Source organism: Myotis yumanensis, unplaced genomic scaffold, assembly GCF_028538775.1.
Source record: "Myotis yumanensis isolate MYYU_CA2020_CCGP unplaced genomic scaffold, mMyoYum1.0.hap1 SCAF_8, whole genome shotgun sequence".
NCBI classification, from domain to species: Eukaryota; Metazoa; Chordata; class Mammalia; order Chiroptera; family Vespertilionidae; genus Myotis; species Myotis yumanensis.
Window position 1 is genome coordinate 9,146,544 of NW_027223759.1, and position 18,874 is coordinate 9,165,417.

Sequence of the window (18,874 nt, forward strand, 5' to 3'; positions counted from 1 at the left end):
AGGCTCAGTTAAGGTAAAGGTTGACCTTGTCAGTGAAGATACCGGCCTAGGACGTAACTGCCCATCATAATGGCTTTTAAAGTTTAATTTCAGACCATCCTTTGTGGTTACTTTAGGTCTCTGAGTTTGCAAGACCGCCATGCAGGCCTCTCCTGAGCTTGTCAGGTCAGCGTGTGGCCCCTTTCGTCCACAGTCCATTGCACATGTAAGAAAGCATGACACAAAATAAAAGGCGTGCATACAGAAAAGAGGAGCCCAGCAAATACAAAGTATTGGGGGAGGTAACAAGGACAGTGGAGTGACATTTTAAGGCCATGGGTAACAACGCCTTAGATGCTCCGAGGAGGCCCAAAGGGGAGTACTGAAGGAGTGACTGGGTTTGGCAATCACTTCTGGAAAGAACTCAGAAATGTTCCCTGACGTTGGGAGGGGCAGGGAGAGCAGAGGGTACTGAGTTAAGGAAGCCAAGTTATATAGACTAATTTACCAAAATGTTTGATGAAGAAGAGAAGATCCAGAGAAGGTGATTTCAGGGACAAACCCTGCTTTGGGGGTTTCTCTGATAGGAGAGTAAGGAAGCAACTACGGTACAAACGGAGGTACAAACGGAACGGAAAGGTGAGGTGAGGCCCTGGAGGCCCCGTGCATTCCTGCTTGCACTGTGTTATGACGCCTGCACTGCTGCTCACACGCACCGCACCATCTCCTCGCCCCGGGCTCTGACCACACACCCTCGAGTCCAGTGATGGTGAACCTATGACACGCACGAGAACTCATTTTTTTGGTTGATTTTTCTTTGTTAAATGGCATTTAAATATATAAAATATCAAAAATATAAGTCTTTGTTTTACTATGGTTGCAAATATCAAAACATTTCTATATGTGACACGGCCCCAGAGTTAAGTTAGGGTTTTTCAAAATGCTGACACGCCGAGCTCAAAAGGTTCGCCATCACGGGCTCTCAGAAGTGTGGCCCCCGTCAGCAGCCCCGGGAACTTGCTGGACAGGCACGGTCCTGAGTCCCACGCCAGGTCTCCTCGGGGAGGCCGACACCTGTGCTTTTTAACGTCCTCCGGGGCTGGATGCTCTCCCTCCGTCCCCACCCCGACCGCTCCCGGGAGGAAACGCAGAGACCTCTGCCCCGGGCGGTGACGACAGTCCCGGGGCCGGGCTTCCTCCTGGACCCTCAGCGGGGCCTCCTCGCTCCCCGCCCCCCCCCCCCAGCACCCCCGGGGCTGGGGACCCAGCACAGCCCGAGCGGAAGCCAGGCCGAGCAGGTCCCCCTAACCAACCTCAGCGCCCACCCGTTAAGGGCCCCGACCCCCCGCCTCGGCCCGCCCTCTCGCTTCGACTTCCGGTGAGAGGAGCTGGTCGAGGAGGAAGGGACGCGGGCGCCGGAGCCCAACTGCCTCGAGCCTGTCGGGGGGGATGGGGGACCTTTTGTTCCTCCAACCCCTCCAGGTGCTAAGAGGCCGGATAGCGACGCGGTGGGAGAACGACAGGCTAGTCCAGGGTGAGTGTCCGGGAAACCCGGAACTCAAAGACAAAGTTAAAAAATGGCTTGGAAACCCTCCATTCTCCCCTCTCCTCTTCTCCCATCCCGAGCCCCCGGATGTGGAAAAGGCGTGGGCTCCTCGCAAGAGAGGGGCGGGGCGAGGCGCGCGACGAAATCTCGCGACAGGAGAGCGGTGGGCGGGGCGGCGCCGCTCCCTCCTCCTCCTCCTCCTCGCGTTAGTTCCGGTCGCCGAGCAGAGACCGCCGGACCGCCGCAGTTGTCGCCACCTCTGGAGTTTCTGGCCCTTTTCTCTTCGCCTTAAATTCGGTGAGGCTCGGCGCCCTCCCGCCCCGGGTCGAGTGGAGGCCCCTGGGCGGCGGGTAGAGAGCGAGGGCGGCGGCGGGCGCCATGCGGCCCGGCTCGGAGGGGCCCGGGCGGAGGCCGCCACATGAGGCCGGGCGGGAGCCAGTGTTCAAGGGCCCGGGCCGCCGTCTCACCGGGGAGGCCGAGGGCCGGCCGGGCCGGAACGGGGACCCCGGGGAGGGCGTCGCGGCGCCCGAGGCGGAGGCCGGGGCTGGGACAGCCCCCTCGGCCCGGCCCGGCCTGGGTAACAAAGCCGCCGCGGCCTCTGTTGGGTGATGTACGCGTGGGGGGTTCCGGCGGGCAGGGCGGAGGCGCCGCCACCACCACTGCGGCCGCCTCCCCCGCAGCTGCTTTCGCTGGAGGGCGGGCGGATGTACGGGGCGGCGGGGCCCCCGGCGCGAAGCGCCTCGGCGCCTGCGGTCCGCTCGTCGCGGCGGCCGTCCGCGCCGGCGACGGGGTCAGTGGAGACTGGGCGGCGGGACGCGGAGCGGCCCCGACGGCGCCCCGCCGAGACCCCGGGCACCCTGGGCGGGGTGGCGGGTCGTGGTTGGCGCGGGAAGGGCGTGGGCGGGAGACACGTGCCCTCGAGGAGGCTGGGATCGGGGATCGTGGGGCGGGGGCGCGGGCGGCTCGGCCCGCTGTCAGTTAGTCTTGCGGCGGCGGGAGCGCTGCGGTCGCTGGTACGGCGGGAGGGCGGGAGGGCAGGCCCCCCGCCGGGAGTCGCCCCTTGACCGGGTCCTGCGCGTTGACTGACCAGTTGGGCACCTGTTAGTTAGCGGGAGGTGTCGGCGGGTTTAGAGGAGCGAGGACGACACCAAAGCGTTGTGTCTGGGGGTGACTTGCCACCAATCACCGCGCTGTCGTCTCCTGGAAGTGCTCGCTGCAGCCTTCAAGGGCTTCTTGCGGGGAGAAGGGCACGTTTTGAGGTTTTAGGTACTTAAAGCGAAGGTAATTATTGATCAGGTATGTTGTCAAGACCGAAAGTGAGGGCTCCATTTGTTTTACTTGAGACTAGACCTCGGTTTAGTGCTTTGTTTTCAAAGTGGATGTTATGGCACTGATTTTTACGGCCTTATTTTTCTTCTCCTAGGGTGTCTTTTATGAATAATCAAAAGCAGCAAAAGCCAACGCTATCAGGCCAGCGTTTTAAAACCAGAAAAAGAGGTAAATAATGTGTGTTTTAGAAGTATCTTTCTTCAGGCCTCCAGAATAACTTCTTTGGTTCCTCTGGGTGACAGTTGGCTCAGTACTAAAACCATAAGAGAAAATAAAGAAAGGAACGTGAATTTCTAGTTGACTATTTCAGATACCCTTAATGTTTCTAAGTAGTTTATTTATTTATTTTTTTTTAGAAAAGTATGGGCTGCATTTTTAATGGTAAATTTCATTTAAGCACATTTTTGTTTGAGGGAAAAGGTTCATTTATAAAAAGAGAACTCCTGCTGTGATCACTAATTTCACCCAAAGGTTGTGAAGATTGGTGAGAGCAAAATCAGACTTGGCCCATGGAAGTTAATTATGGAAGTTATTAACATTGTAATTTTTTTTAACATTGTAAATTCTTTTTGAAATTAAATATTTCTCACAGACTTACTAAGAAATTACTAAAATTATACAAACTACTTCTTTATATTAGTGGGCACTTAGATGAATATTGAATTTTGTAGCAAAACATTGTTATATACTGCTGATGCAAAGTTAAATGAGATGTGATCTCAGGTATATTTTATACTGGGCTTAGTATTTCCCCCCCAAACTTTTCATTATTGCTCAAAAGCACATGTCAACCTTATTTTATAGTACATTTTGAGAAAAGGGAGAACTGGGTCAACTACTGGTTAATAATTGTTTTTCTACTCTAAATAGAGACACTTTGAGATACAGATTCTGAATGTTTTGTAAATCTGTAGTTATAGTTTGTCCCCTTGTATTGGGGAGATCAAAGAGTGATTTGATTCTAGTCTTTGCCGATTCATTTACATTTAAGTCAGTAGATTTTCTCAAGAGGAGGAACAGAAGTTGGAAACCAGAGCAATTTAGCAATAATAGGGAAGAGTATGTGGATTACTGGCATTCACCTTTATATAAATAATTTCATTGGTAACAGGAAGAGATGTCACTTCCCGCTTACAGATTGAGAGCCCTGGTGCTCTCCTAATTCTTAATGATTGGATCTTGGGCAAACAAGGAGTTGGTCACCCTCATGCTGTGTGAAAGTTAAGGTAGCTTCTAACCTAGACAGAGATCAAATCCTATCATGGAGTGTGTGATAACAATTCAATGAAAGCTAGGTATGTACCCAGGGCACTGTTCTGGGTGCTTTCTATCTTAATATTTAATATTCACAACAACTTTTTGAGATAGGCACTACTCTTAATTACTTTTTGCAATAGGAAAATTTACACATAAAGGATGAGACTAGTTGCTCAGACAGTTAAATGATGGTCAGGATTTGTATCAGGCAGTTTGACTCGAGTCCTTGCTCTTAGCTACTGGCCTTTAATTTCTCTGGGCTTTAGTTGTCCTTCTGAATAGTTGGAACAAAAAAGATCTTCCTCACAAGGTTGTTGTAAGGATGAAGCAAGGGAGCTAGTGTAGTTTCTGTCATACATTGGATCTTAAGTACCAAAGGAGTGTGTTTTTAAAAAAGCATACAAAGTATTATGGGCATTTAAAGAAAAGAATTAACAGCTCCAATGTTTGGACAAAACTTCACTCAGGAAATTTTTAGAGGATGCCCTAAGTTTCAGAAAGGCCCAGGGGCAATGGAGGAACATCTCAGATAGAAGTTGTTCCCTGGCAGTAGAAACACACTACCTTATTTAGCTTACTTACTGCGACTCATGTGAAAAATAGTGGAAGAAAAGCTACACAGTTCTGTGCCTAGGCACCTGCCTTGGACTAGCAGAGGGGAAACTTGCACAGGATGTGTGTTCAGTCTGTTTATTTGCTAGCGTTCCAGGTCTTGGGTAATCCAGCTTACCTTAGTTTTTTTTCCAGCTGTTGAAATAAATGACATAGTGATGAATGTGATTAACTTATTCAGTGGTTATAACTCCCTAAGGTGGTGATTTCATGGCATTTTGATAAGCCTTTTAAAGCTAAATGGGGTTTTCTTTCTCCTTAGATGAAAAAGAGAGGTTTGACCCTACTCAGTTTCAAGACTGTATTATTCAAGGCTTAAGTGAAACTGGTACTGATTTGGAAGCAGTAGCAAAGTTTCTTGATGCTTCTGGAGCAAAACTTGATTACCGCCGATATGCAGAAACACTCTTCGACATTCTGGTGGCCGGGGGAATGCTGGGTAAGAGTCTGGGTTTTGTGGGAAGTGTGCTGTATGGAGAAGTTTGTTAGAATCCAGACTATAAACCGTTTGACAAGCCCATGAAATTGGGTTGGCTTTGGTTTTTTTAACCCCCTTAGGATTTTTCCACTTTTAACCCCCAGACCATAGCAAGTTAGCAGATTGCCTTGCTCTATCTAGCTTTACAGAATTATAACATTTGGGGATAACTTTTCTGATAATCCAAACCCCTACAAGACCTCCCAATGAGTGATTCTCTCCTCCCTCCCCCATATGTGCTTGAACAGGTTGGAAAACCCTTCCCTCTTGTTCTAGCTTATGAAATACTTCTATATTTAAAAGCCTCTAGTCCTGTATGCTTCAGTATATTAGCTACAAAGTATATGTGGCTTGTCCAAAGTGAGATGTGCTGAAAGTGTAAAATAGGCATTGGATTTTAAAGGCTTAGATTTCAACAATAATTTGAATACTGGGATGTTCAAAACTATTTTGACATGCTGGGTTAAAGTGTATTAAAGTTAATTTCACGCTTTTTAATATAGCTAGTAGAAGATGTGAAATTACATTATGTGGCTCACATATTTTTGTTGCACAGTGCTGCTTTAACTTCTACATCCACCCTCAACAGCTCAGGGTACCTTAACAGATTGTGCAACTGAATTACATATCTTCAAATGATGATGGTGATTTCATTTCATAGCTCTTTAATGTATTTCAAAATGTTTTCACGGTAATAACTGTATTGACCCTCAGGGCCAAGCTGACAGAATCAGAACTCCATTTGTATACATGCAGAATGGATGCTTAGAAAGGCTTCAGTGACTTACATGCAGTCACACAATTGCTCAGTGATGGAACAGAAACTTAACATTAATATTTTCTCGTGCCTAGTCAAATGAATATTTCTTTCATTGTATTACCAGCTTGTAGTAAGAAATATGAAATACATCTATTTACCATTCATAATATTGCTATCAAGAAGCCTGTTTATAGAATTATTTTTAAAACATGTACCAAGAAAATTTCCAAACATATCCCAGAGAGAATAGTATGAACTTCTAATTCAGTAATTATTAACAGTCTTACTCGGTTTATGCCAATTTCATCCCTCCTCCCCCATATTTTTAAGTATACAGACATCATTTTATCCACAAATACTTACAAATGTATCTAAAAAATAAAGTTTCTAACTTGTGAATTTATGTAAAATTACATATCTAAACCACCTTTGAACATCTCCGCTTAGAGTGACAGATTTGGCTCTATTGATTAATGCAGTGGGTTTCATTGAGTTCCTAAAGTGGGCTATTTCTGTAAACTGCTTCACTTTATTCACACATATTGAACCAACTTAGCCATGTTCCTGCTGAGAAATTGACTTGCTTTTAAATCATGTTAGAACTTTTATTATTTTATTTTATAACTAGTGGCCCGGTGCACAGATTTGTGCACACTGAAAGGAAATTAATTAGAAGAAATATTTCTTTAAAAAATATATTTTACTGATTTTTTACAGAGAGGAAGGGCGAGGGATAGGAAGTTAGAAACATTGATGAGAGAGAAACATCGATCAGCTGCCTCCTGCACACTCCCCACTGGGGATGTGCCCGCAACCAAGGTACATGCCCTTGACTGGACTCGAACCCGGGACCCTTGAGTTTGCAGGCTGAAGCTCTATCCACTGAGCCAAACCGGTTAGGGCTAGAAGAAATATTTTAATATTGCTATTCGCCCTTTCTCTATAATAGAAGTGTAAGAGATGAAAGAAAATTAGTAAAATATATATGAAAATAATATATAAATTGATTAATAAAATAACAACAAAGACATATAAAAACAACAAAAACATTGATAAAAACAATGACTGATAAACGGATTAAACTTACTCTAACATCTCCCTGTATACCACATAAGAGTAAGAACACTTCCAGAATGCTTGACTAATTTCCTTTATAATGAAGTATTTACAACTTTAACTTTAATGTCACATGCTCTTCAAACTCAGGAGAAAGCAACATATAACTGACCATGTCCAAAACGGGTTCAGGTAGGAATATTCCTACTCTGTCTAGAGTTTGTCCTTGTGATTTATTAATAGTCATTGTGGCATCGTGGGAAACTGTCTTCAAATTAATTTAAATGGGAGGCCAGTGTCAGATGGGGACAAATCAATTCTTGGAATCAGAACAACCTCTCCTTCCCCAGATCCTGTTAATATTTCAGCTTCAATTATGTTAGGTCTCAATCTTTTGATAATAAATCTAGTACCATTACAAAGGCCCCATTTGCTATTAAGATTTCTCAGTAGCATGATGATTGCACCTACTTGCGATTTTATTTTTATGACATGGCATTCCCGAAGGAGTACTATTAAAGAAATTCAATGGGAAAATTTTCGTTTTCGGCATCATCCACTGAATCAATGGAATCATCACTCAAATAGGTCTGAAAATCTCCGAGTATATCCAAAATTTCTTCATTTAATTTATGAACGTGCTCATTTTTAGGACAAAGAATCGCATGTTTAGATATAATCTATAGATATACTATTTCCAAAGGTAGCTTCAATAATAGATTGTTACAAATCATTTCATGGGGGATTTTAATAATATCCATTCTGAGAGCTTTACACGTATCGTGCATGCTCATGCTCAAGTTGACGTTTATTTTTAAATTGCCAGTGTGTGTCATATGTACCGGCTGGTAGGACGGACGTATGGCTGGTCACTTAGCCTTTTATGTATAGAGATGAGAATCCTCACAAAAAGTAAAATTGAAATGGTACTCATTTTAAATGAAGGTCACTGCAAATTTTTTGTTCCTTAGCCCCAGGTGGTACACTGGCAGATGACATGATGCGTACAGATGTCTGTGTGTTTGCAGCACAAGAAGACCTAGAGACCATGCAAGCATTTGCTCAGGTAAATAAAACTTTACATAATAATTGTGGTTACCTACCAATATCTATATGACTAATGTTTAAGGAACCATCTACTTTTAAGAGGTTGCAGTAGATTGAAGGAATTTGAATTGAAGGTTTAAAGTGAATGTTCTTGTGAAATATGATGAATTAGAAACTTCAAAATGTGTTGAGGCAAACAAAGTAGAAAAAGATTGAATTAGCCCTTCTTTTCCTGTTTGTCCCTCTGAAATGAATCCATTTTTTAAGAAAAAATGTGAAAATGAAATGTGAAAATGTTCCCTGTCATGATTTCTATCATTGCGTTATTCTGTGTATGAGTTTTTAAAAAGTGAATGAGTTACAGGCAGATTAGCTTAACAATCAAAATCTCATTTGAATGTTTCATACATAGTTATGCTTGCATTACTATAAGCCAAGAATTCAAGTGTAACCGATTTTGTTATCTGTGTCATTAGGAAAGTAGAACTATTTAGTATATCCTACAAATAGGTAAATGACATATATGAGCAACAGTTAGTCTTTGCTTTAATATTTGGCAATAAAGATTTATTGTGGGTTGCTGTTAAAGTGTTAACAGCGGTGCATTGGAACATTGCAGTGTTTGGGAGTTGACAGACTCTTCCCAAGCAGGTTTAAACAGCTTATAAACATATCTAGTGGACGGTTCACTTCTTTGCTGTTCTAGAGATACTATCACTGAGATCTCAGGTGCCCTGACCTAGATCTTTTTGGGAACCTGGCATCTGTATATATGAATTTATCATTGAACTTAATTTATTTCTTTACTATTCTTAATAGGTTTTTAACAAGTTAATCAGGCGCTACAAATACCTGGAGAAAGGTTTTGAAGATGAAGTGAAAAAGGTATGAAGAGCAATATGTTTTGTGGGAAAGACGGTTGAGGTAAAAAAGGGGAGTGTTAAGTCCTAATTCAGCCACAGGTTTCAGATCATTTTAAATGTAACTGTCATTTGTACTTGTTAATTACTTCCCCTTTTTCACCAGTCCCCATTCCATCTGGTGACTATCAGTTTGTTCTCTTTGAATTTATTTCTGTTCTGTTTGTTCATTTTTATTTTTATTTTTTTAGATTTCCCTATATAAGTGAAATCATATGCCATATGCCTTTCTCTGTCTGACTTATTTCATTTAGCATAATATCCTAGATCCATCTATATTAAGGTTTTGTTCTTTTTCATGGTCAAATATATATGTACCAGTTTTTTGTTGTTAATCCTCACTCGAGGACATTTTTCCATTCATTTTTTCTTTTTTTTAGAGGGAGAGTGGAAGGTAGGAGGGAGAGACAGAAAGAGAGGAATATCGATGTGAGAAAGACACATCGATTGGTTGCCTCCCATATGCGTCCTGACTGGGGCCAGGGATGGAGCCTGTACTGAGGAGCCTAGACCAGAATCGAACCTGACCATGGGCCGATGCTCTATCCACAGCTTTTTTTATCCACTTGTCTGTTGATGGGCATTTGGGTTGGTTCCATACCTTGGTTACTGTAAATAAATAATGCTGCAGTGAACATAGGAATGCATATATCTTTTTGAATTAGTGTTTTGGGTTTCTTAAGGTAAATACCAGAAGTGGGATTGCTGGATCATATGATAGTTCTGTATTTAATTTTATTTTATTTTTTGTATTTAATTTTTTTTGGAAACTCCTTACTGTTTAGATTTGAGATAATTTTAGATATTTAGGTAGATTGTTTCTGAAATGTAGTTTGGGGGTAAATCATTTAGTTTAATTTGCTATACACTGTTCCTTAGCTCTGTGTCCAAATAAGTGGCAGAAGACTAAAAATCAAAGTGGAGTTTGTTCAAAAGATAGACAATAGAGGATTAGAACTAAATACATTGAAAAAGGGAAATTTAGCTTACTTGCTATTTGAGTCTTGGCTATACAATATGTATAGGTGCACAGAATATATGGTAATAATGTTTTTGGTAACATTTACCAAGTATCTGACACTATTCTAATTAAACTCATTTAATATTTGCAAAAACCCTATGAACAAGTTTAATCCACATTTTACATATGAAGAAACTGAGGCAACAAAAGTTAACTTGCCTACAATCACTCAGCTAATCCTATATAATAAAAGCATAATATGCAAATCGAATGAACAGTGGAACAATCAGTAGCTATGACACACACTGACCACCAGGGGGCAGGTGCTCAATGCAGGAGCTGTCCTCTGGTGGTCAGTGCGCTTGCACAGAGGGAACACTGCTCAGCCAGAAGCTGGGCTGGCAAGTGTAGCAGTGGTGGCGGGCGGTAAGTAGCAAGGGCTCCCCGGCTGCAAGAGAGATGTGTGACTGCTGGCTTGCGGGCATGCCCCAGGGGTCCTGGACTGCGAGAAGGCACAGGCCAAGCTGAGGGACACACACACACTGCACGAATCTGGTGCACCGGGCCTCTGGTGTGTATTATAACTGACGTGGACGGTACTCCAGAGCCCATACTTGTAACCAGTATAGTATGCTTTACTGCTTCTCTTTAAATAGTTGCTCTTTTAACCTATAACTATTTATTTTTACAGCTGCTGCTGTTCTTAAAGGGTTTTTCAGAGTCGGAGAGGAACAAGCTGGCTATGTTGACTGGTGTTCTTCTGGCTAATGGAACACTTAATGCATCCATTCTTAATAGCCTTTATAATGAGAATTTGGTTAAAGAAGGTAATTAACCTTTAGTAAAGGTTAGTTTTTAGTTGGCTGAGGGTAGGGTAGATAAGAGCATGAAAGATGGACTGATATAAAACTTAGAGTTTATTTAGATTTCACTTGTGTAATTGTCTTTTTAACTGTCCCTAAATTTAATAAGTTGATTCAGATTCATTAGACATTTATTATATACTTTTGGCATCCAGGGTTAATGGTTTAATTTAGGTATATAGCAAATATCCAGGGTCCAGATGCAATGTGATTATAAAATAAAAGAATTTTAATTCCATGGTAACCCATAAGGAGATTAATTCCAATTGGGAGACTTGGGATCATCTTTAATAGTGAAAATGCTATTGGGGGAAATGTCAAGCTGAAAAGGAAAATAAGTCCCTATATTGATCTCCATAGGTAAATTATTTTTTATAGTAACAAAGATAACTTTTCTTTACAAATACTATTTTTTATTTTTTATTTAATCTTCACCCAAGGATATTTTTCTATCAATTTTAGGGAGAGGGGGAGAGAAAGAAACATTTGTCATTTGCCTTTCATATGTGCCCTGATGGGGAATCAAACCCACAACCTTTTCGTGTATGGGATGATGCTACAACCAACTGAGCCACATTGGCCAGAGTACTCTGTGTTTAACATGCCTTATTTTAATTTTCACAACAACCCTGTCAATTGTAAGAACTGTTTACCCTCATTTTACACATTAGAAAACAGTTTCACTTGAGTAAGAATATATAATCAGCAAATGATAGACTAGAGAAATTGGAGTTAAATGGTAAGCAGTAGCAGAGGGAAGTTCAGGAGTAAGTGGGAATAAAGGGAGTAGTCCTGTGTGGCTTACCTATGGAGGGAGGAAATGGGGAGGTTGAATCCAGAAAGGCGGTTCTGCTAAGTGCGCTCTTTTCTACAGGGGTTTCAGCAGCTTTTGCTGTAAAGCTCTTTAAATCATGGATAAATGAAAAAGACATCAATGCAGTAGCTTCAAGTCTTCGGAGAGTCAGCATGGATAACAGACTGATGGTTTGTAGCTTCTTTATTGATTTTAAGAGGAAAGGAGAGAGAGAGAGAGAGAGAAGCATCTATGATAAGAATCATTGATCGGGTGCCTTCTGCATGCCTCCTACTGGGGATCAGGTTCACAACCAGGACATGTGCCCTGATCAGGAATCAAACCATGATCTCCTGGTTCGTAGGTTGATGCTCAACCACTGAACCACACCAGCTGGGGTATCTTCTTTCATTCTCTTTTGCCATTCTTGCCAGGAAAGTGTAATAAGGAACTTGTCATTTGTAATCTGTTAAGAGTTGTTCTAACTAGATTAACTTCTCCTTTCAGGAACTTTTTCCTGCCAATAAACAAAGTGTTGAACACTTCACTAAGTATTTCACTGAGGCAGGCTTAAAAGAGCTTTCAGAATATGTTCGGAATCAGCAAACCATAGGAGCTCGTAAAGAACTCCAGAAAGAGCTTCAAGAACAGATGTCCCGTGGTGATCCATTTAAGGATGTAAGATATTTTTTGTTTAAACTGTCTTTATCTGGCTAAAGTATTTCACTAGAGTGGGCTTTAGTTAATAACTATAGAATATTATGCTGGGGCTTTGCCTGTCTTTTTTATATTTAGTGCCTTCTTGGGCCCAGAAATTATAACACTTCGGGGAGTATGTATGGAGTATGTACATACATATCATTTATGTTAACTAAATTTGGATTCTTTTGCAGATAATTTTGTATGTCAAGGAGGAGATGAAAAAAAACAACATCCCAGAACCAGTTGTTATTGGATTAATCTGGTCCAGTGTAATGAGCACCGTGGAATGGAACAAAAAAGAGGAGCTTGTAGCAGAGCAAGCCATCAAGCACTTGAAGGTATTAGATCTGTGCCTTGACAAAACATTCTGCTTTTAAATTTGGAAAAGTGAACTGTTACTGTATTTTTCTTTTTTTTTTTTAATATATTTTATTGATTTTTTTACAGAGAGGAAGGGAGAAGGGATAGAGAGTTAGAAACATCGATGAGAGAGAAACATCGATCAGCTGCCTCCTGCACACCCCCCAGAGGGGATGTGCCTGCAACCCAGGTACATGCCCTTGACCGGAATCGAACCTGGGACCTTTCAGTCCACAGGCCAAACCGGGTAGGGCTGTATTTTTCTAAGAGTGTTTATCACAACTAGTTCGTGGGGATAATTCAACCAGTAAATAGACAGATATTATTGATGTAACTTTTTTGAAAGCCTAGCTTGGGTTTTGTTTGGTTCACAGGTTAAAAACGAGTATTTAAAAGTAGTTTATGCCTGCAATTTGGTGTTTAGTTTTTATGGAATTTTGGAAATTTTCTTTAATTTCCACTAAAGAGAATATAATTCACAGTGATTGTAAAAGATAGTTATGTTCTGTATTTTAGGAATTTTATAATGGATAGTTAGCAGAATAAATAACTAAATCTTTTCTCCCTTCCCTTCAAAAGCAATACAGCCCTCTCCTTGCTGCCTTTACTACTCAAGGTCAGTCTGAGCTGACTCTGTTACTGAAGATTCAGGAGTATTGCTATGATAACATTCATTTCATGAAAGCCTTCCAGAAAATAGTGGTGCTTTTTTACAAAGGTAATTTAAAATTTCTCAAAAAACTTATTTTTTTTTTTAAATAAAAAGGTGGCCCTGGCTGGGTAGTTGGGTCTTTTATGTTTTTCTTTAAAAATTACTTGTTGAAGATACCAATTAAGAATGTTTTGAATACAGGTTTGTTTGTTTTTCCTTTCAATAGGATCTTTTTTGCACCTTAGGTAGGTTCTAATGCTGCGTCAGAGACATGTTTGAAAACTTCCCGAATATAATGCTCACTCTCTTCTTTACAGCTGAAGTCCTGAGTGAGGAACCCATTCTGAAGTGGTACAAAGATGCACATGTTGCAAAGGGGAAAAGTGTCTTCCTTGAACAAATGAAAAAGTTTGTGGAGTGGCTCAAAAATGCTGAAGAAGGTAAGTCTTTTGTGGCAGAAGCCTAAGAACTGGTTAAGTGTGGCTATAGAACATCTGCACATGCTGCCTCTTTCTTTCAGATACCATTTTGTACCTAGAGTACAGATTTCTGTTCATTTATTAACTCTAAGGCAGCTAAGGAAAATTAGACTTTATTAAAATATTCTGATGACCCTAGTACTACTTTCTTAGGAGGAAATTTGAAAATTTTGAGAATGTCTAATACGAATTTTGAGATTTATAAATGAATACTCTTTAATATCCCTCATATAAGTAGGACATTATTAAAGCCTTCACAGTTATAAAAGGGAACTTTTGCTTTCTGATGTATAATGCTTTGCTCCATTTTCCCTCTTTTCTAGAATCTGAGTCTGAAGCTGAAGAAGGTGACTGAATTTTGAAACTACACCCTCAGTAAAGCAAACAGGAGTTGTAGATAAAATGTCATGTCTCATGTGTCCTGGTTCTCGCATCTTCCTACCTCCCTATATCAAGCATGATATAAGGGCTTTCATGGCAAATTTTATTTTAACTGTTTCTATGGTTACTGGAAATGTTGGGTTTAGTTTCTAAAACCATGTTTTAAGTAGCTACAGGAGCTGTAGATTTGGATCTAATGTTGCATTAGTCTTTTCAGTTATCTTCTACCTCCTGTATTTTCTACTGTAATAATGTAATTTAAGGCCTTCCACAATGAACAGTTCACTTTTTTCCTGGGTTTTCTATATAAACAGTTTTCAAGATATGATTTGGTTAAAAATAATTTGTTATAAAAATTCTGTTTGCAAATTAAACTGTAAAAGTATCCAAAGTCTCAAAAAGCAATGATTTGTGTGATAATTCGGTATGCCCAAAGCCCTCCTCCTCTGTAAAAATCTCATATGCAGTAATTGAATTCATTAACATAGAATCTTGATTATTTGGACCATTGCTCACATGTTAATATTTTCTTGAATTTTAGCTCCAGATGTGTTTGAGCTCAGTTGTTTGCTCTGATTTTCATTCCTTGGAGAAAAGCTTGAAAGTGAGGTCTTTGGGAAACTGTACTGTGGCAGAGGTGGTGGGAAGAAGAAAGTTGAGCTTTTTCCTATTGAGAAACTTCTAAATTCAGTTTCTGTCTTTCCAAGCAGAACATATGGGGTATTCTTGTCATACCATTTACAACTGTACCTTAGAAAAGTCTTGTCACATAATGAATTTAACACTTAGAATGTTAGGAAAGGACTCATGAAATAGTGTAATGAAACGACTGTACTAAACCCAGTAAATTGTTGAAAATGTTAAGTGCCAGCATGTTCTAATTGGGACTCTAAATATAACTCGTTTCCTATTGGCTTAGAGTATTTGATGTAAAGAATGGAGTGTAATGACAGGACCAGCCTCATTCTCCTAACAAATATTCACTAATTAATGATTCAAGCATTTGGCTATTAGCATACCCTAGTTGCCTTTTTAAATTTTTCAATTGCCATGAGCCAAAAATCTTTTCTATACAATTCAGTTATTTTAATTTCCGTCTTTTCTTGCTGCCACCCATCTACATATGTAGTCAGCAGAAAACAAAATGTGACAACACCTTTTGGTTGGAAAGACTTCACCTTAAAAGTGAAGATTTTGGAAGTTTTGATTATTGAAAGAAATTAGCTTGGAATAATGCCACCAGAGACTGAGTGGAAATTGCCCCTTTCAAAGGTGCCATTTTTATGAGCCAAGAATTTGGTGTTTAACAATTCATCTGGAGGGAATAATACCTAGTATAATTTGAAATGAAGGTGTATAGTTACCTTAAGAAGAGCATTATTATTGATACCATTGTGAATGGGGTGAAATTGTAAATGAATAACTTTGATAAAATTTTCATGCACAGGCAAAATGTATTCACTAGGTTTCTACGTAGTGATTTGCTTTTGCTTTGTAATTTGTAGTCCTTAAAAGACTTAAAAAAAAAATAAAGTCCATCCTTATTAGGTTATATAGGTCAATCTTTTATTTTTTTTGTAAATTCCATGCTAATGTCCAGTGGTAACTGTATGTTATACATTCAGGCATTTCTACTATGTAAGCATTAAATAATTGCTCTTTCACCCTTATAGCTCCCAAACTATAAACACCTACAAAGAACTCTGATGTAGCAGAAACATTTCAACAACCAAATTATTGCATGTTACTGCCATTCAAAGTGTACCCTGTTTTATTATATACTGTGTATAGTGAATGTGTAGTCTTCCAGAACTACATTATGATCTTTGTCTGATCACAGTTTTTTTCTTCATAATGACAAAGTAGTGTTTACTTACAATATTATAGTAACTGGGTATCACCTGTGACAGTATAAAAAAAAGGAAATGCTTTCTGAAAGGACTGCAGATTTTCTTTTAGAATTCTAAGTGGTAATTTTGGAACTCAGTTGCCAGTGCCAACCTATGGCCTCAAATATGTAATTCTTAATATAGATGTTAAAACTGTACTTGTATGAGTGGATAAGTGTTGATTTTCCTAACTTGGTTTCCGTTTCAGAGGGTAAGTCTCTTAGATGCCATAATTAAATGTGTTTAGAGCTGATCATAAGTTTCTTAATCTGAATTATTCTGGAGTATTGTCCTAGAGATATTATGCTGTTCTTATGAAAATTCCAAATACCAAAAACACCAAGGATATTTTGTCACAGCATAATGATGGTGGTAAGAGGAAATGCATGTGACTGAGATACTGACTTCTAATTCAGTGTTTCTCAAAGCTCATCACTCTCCTCCAGGAAGCCTTTTTAGAGTTTTCTTATAGCACCCCAATAAATTTTATTACAGATAAGCTTGTATGTGTATTGTATCTGCTTTATACATTAAAAGAATACGGGAGGTTTTTTTGTCCCATTTGGGGGTGATATCGCCCCCACTGAGAATGTGGACCTAATATGTCTTATTTTAAAGTAGGAGAGGACCTAGAGATAGACATTTGCATTGCCAGACATATCTTCATGCAGATCCATATCCTGAAGCAGTATTTTTTTCTTCAAGGGTTATTAGGAAATAGAGAAAATTTGTTTTCTGCCAGTCACCATTTTTTTTTAACAGTAGCTCACACAGGCATTAGACAAGTTATTTCCCATTGACTTTGGTGGTCTTAAGATATTCTTTCTTGATTGTAAATGTATGGGAGAGCTATTTGGGTTCCTTCTAATCTATAAATCAATTAAAATTCTAGATGAGTGATTTTAAGTTGTTGGGCAGAACACTTTGATAAATGGTATTAAAATTTTAACTGATGCGTCTGCTGTCACACAGGTTGCTTGCAGGAACTAGCACAACTACTGGGCTTTAAATGTAACATGAGTATCAGTTTAAGTGTACATTATTGCTTAGACTACTAAATTGCCTTTATAAAAATTTCCCTCAGGTGCCATGTAAAATAAGTTAATCATTTCTGTGAGAATTATGCTAAGTGCCTTGCTATGATTTTTCATACAAGGTATTTCCCTAGTATATGTAAGTTAACCTATTCATTCTACTGAGTCCTAAAGGTTTAAGTTGTTCAGTAGGCTTTAAGTGGGCTCTAGAAGATACAATCAGTACTTTTGACTTCAAAGTAGCTTATAATTGGCTTCTGTCTAAAATCTTGAATTGCAGTGAATTTGTACCTGAACATAACCCTATGCATAAGTGTGTGAAACTTGGTTGGATCAGAAAGGCTTCCAAACTCCCTTTCTCCTCCACCCCTCTTCCCATTTTACTGGGTAATTAGGAGTCATATCAAGTCCAATCATCTAGATTTTCCAGTGCACTTAGAATGAATTTTAAAAAGGATCCATCACTGTCACCTTAGTAACTCTTACTAAGAACCCTAGTTGACCTGGCCCATGTGGCTCCGTTAGGCATCATCCAGGCACCACGAGGTTGCAGGTTCAATTCCCAATCAGCATGTGCCAGTATTGTAGGCTTGGTCTCCTTAGGGGGCGTTCAGGAGGCAGCAGGTTGATGTTTTGCTCACAATGTTTCTCTCCCTATAAAAATCAATTAAAAAAAAACAAACCCTGCCCTAATCGGTTTGGCTCAGTGGATAGAGCGTCTGCCTGCGGACTCAAAGGGTCCCAGGTTCGAGTCCGGTCAAGGGCATGTACCTTGGTTGCGGCACATCCCCAGTAGGAGGCAGCTGATTGATGTTTCTCTCCATAGATGTTTCTAACTATCCCTCTCCCTCTCTGTAAAAAATCAATAAAATATATTTTAAAATAAAAAACTTAAGCCCTGGTCAGGGTCAGTTTGGCTCAGTGGTTAGAGTGTCAGCATGTGGACTGAAGGGTCCCAGGTTTGATTCCGATCAAGGGCACATGCTGGGTTGTGGGCTCGATCCCTAGTAGGGGGCATGCAGGAGGCAGCCTATCTGATTCTCATTGATTTTTCTATCCTTCCTCTCTGAAATCAATAAAAATATTTTTTTTTAAAAACTTTTAAGGCCTGGGTCATGTAGCTTGGTGGTTGAGTGTAGATCTATAAGCCAGGTAATTATGGCTTAATTCAAGATCAGGGCACAGCCCCAATGCAGGGTGTGCAGAAGGCAGCCGATCAGTGGCTCAATGATCTCATTGATGTTTGTCTCTGAAACAAAAAAAATCAGCTGCTTTTGGTACCTTCTTTAGCTCTAGAGGAGACAGTGGTTAAAAAAATCTGAATCCTTTGCAGACTTATCTGGAGGGACCAGTAAGTATCTCCATGAACCGCTATTAGAATGTTTATTGTATTGGTGCAGCTTTGGGAGTTCTGCATAAAATGTATAGAATGAATATATGCTACAGAGTTCTCAAAATATAATTGAGCTGATTCATTTCAGGGAATTTTCAGTCAGTATAACCATTTAAAAAGAAGAAAATTGCATTAAACCATTTTTTAAAAGCTGAAATCCTGAAGACTTAAAAGTTAACTTAGGTAAACCTATTGGGGGAATAAGAAACCCCATTTATAGACTGAAACCTCTATTTCAAAAAGATGTTCTACATTCTCTGGCCATCTTAAGAATAAAATATTTTCTCAGTAAATACACCTCATTTTCATTATAGTTAGGAGCACTGGATCTTGGCATGGCAAAAGTCTGAACGGAGAAAACTGGATAGCTGATAATCCAGGTA

General features: G+C 40.2%; 1 protein-coding gene across 3 annotated transcripts; it reads left to right on the forward strand.

The window, feature by feature from the left end:
• Positions 1-598: 598 nt before the first annotated feature.
• On the forward strand, positions 599-16,317 carry BZW1 (basic leucine zipper and W2 domains 1). Of its 3 annotated transcripts, none has more exons than XM_070421794.1 (12): positions 599-618; positions 2,949-3,022; positions 4,986-5,162; positions 7,989-8,083; positions 8,884-8,949; positions 10,637-10,772; positions 11,683-11,792; positions 12,109-12,279; positions 12,495-12,641; positions 13,243-13,381; positions 13,633-13,755; positions 14,118-16,317. In XM_070421794.1, the coding sequence occupies exons 2-12, from the start codon at positions 2,959-2,961 to the stop codon at positions 14,147-14,149; spliced, it is 1,260 nt and encodes a 419-aa protein (XP_070277895.1). In that variant the 5' UTR covers positions 599-618; positions 2,949-2,958; the 3' UTR covers positions 14,150-16,317. The 3 variants fall into 3 exon arrangements, with proteins under 3 accessions (XP_070277895.1, XP_070277894.1, XP_070277896.1); XM_070421793.1 differs by lacking the exon at positions 599-618 and adding an exon at positions 1,744-1,822; XM_070421795.1 differs by lacking the exons at positions 599-618; positions 2,949-3,022; positions 7,989-8,083 and having other exon boundaries at positions 4,997-5,168.
• The last annotated feature ends 2,557 nt before the right edge of the window (positions 16,318-18,874 follow it).

Bases quoted from the DNA above. Each gene is read 5' to 3' on its own strand.
- BZW1 (XM_070421794.1), top strand. From the start codon at position 2,959: ATGAATAATCAAAAGCAGCAAAAGCCAACGCTATCAGGCCAGCGTTTT. The intron at 8,950-10,636 runs GTATGAAGAGCA...TTATTTTTACAG, and splicing joins TTGAAGATGAAGTGAAAAAG to CTGCTGCTGTTCTTAAAGGG. The intron at 11,793-12,108 runs GTTTGTAGCTTC...TTCTCCTTTCAG, and splicing joins GCATGGATAACAGACTGATG to GAACTTTTTCCTGCCAATAA.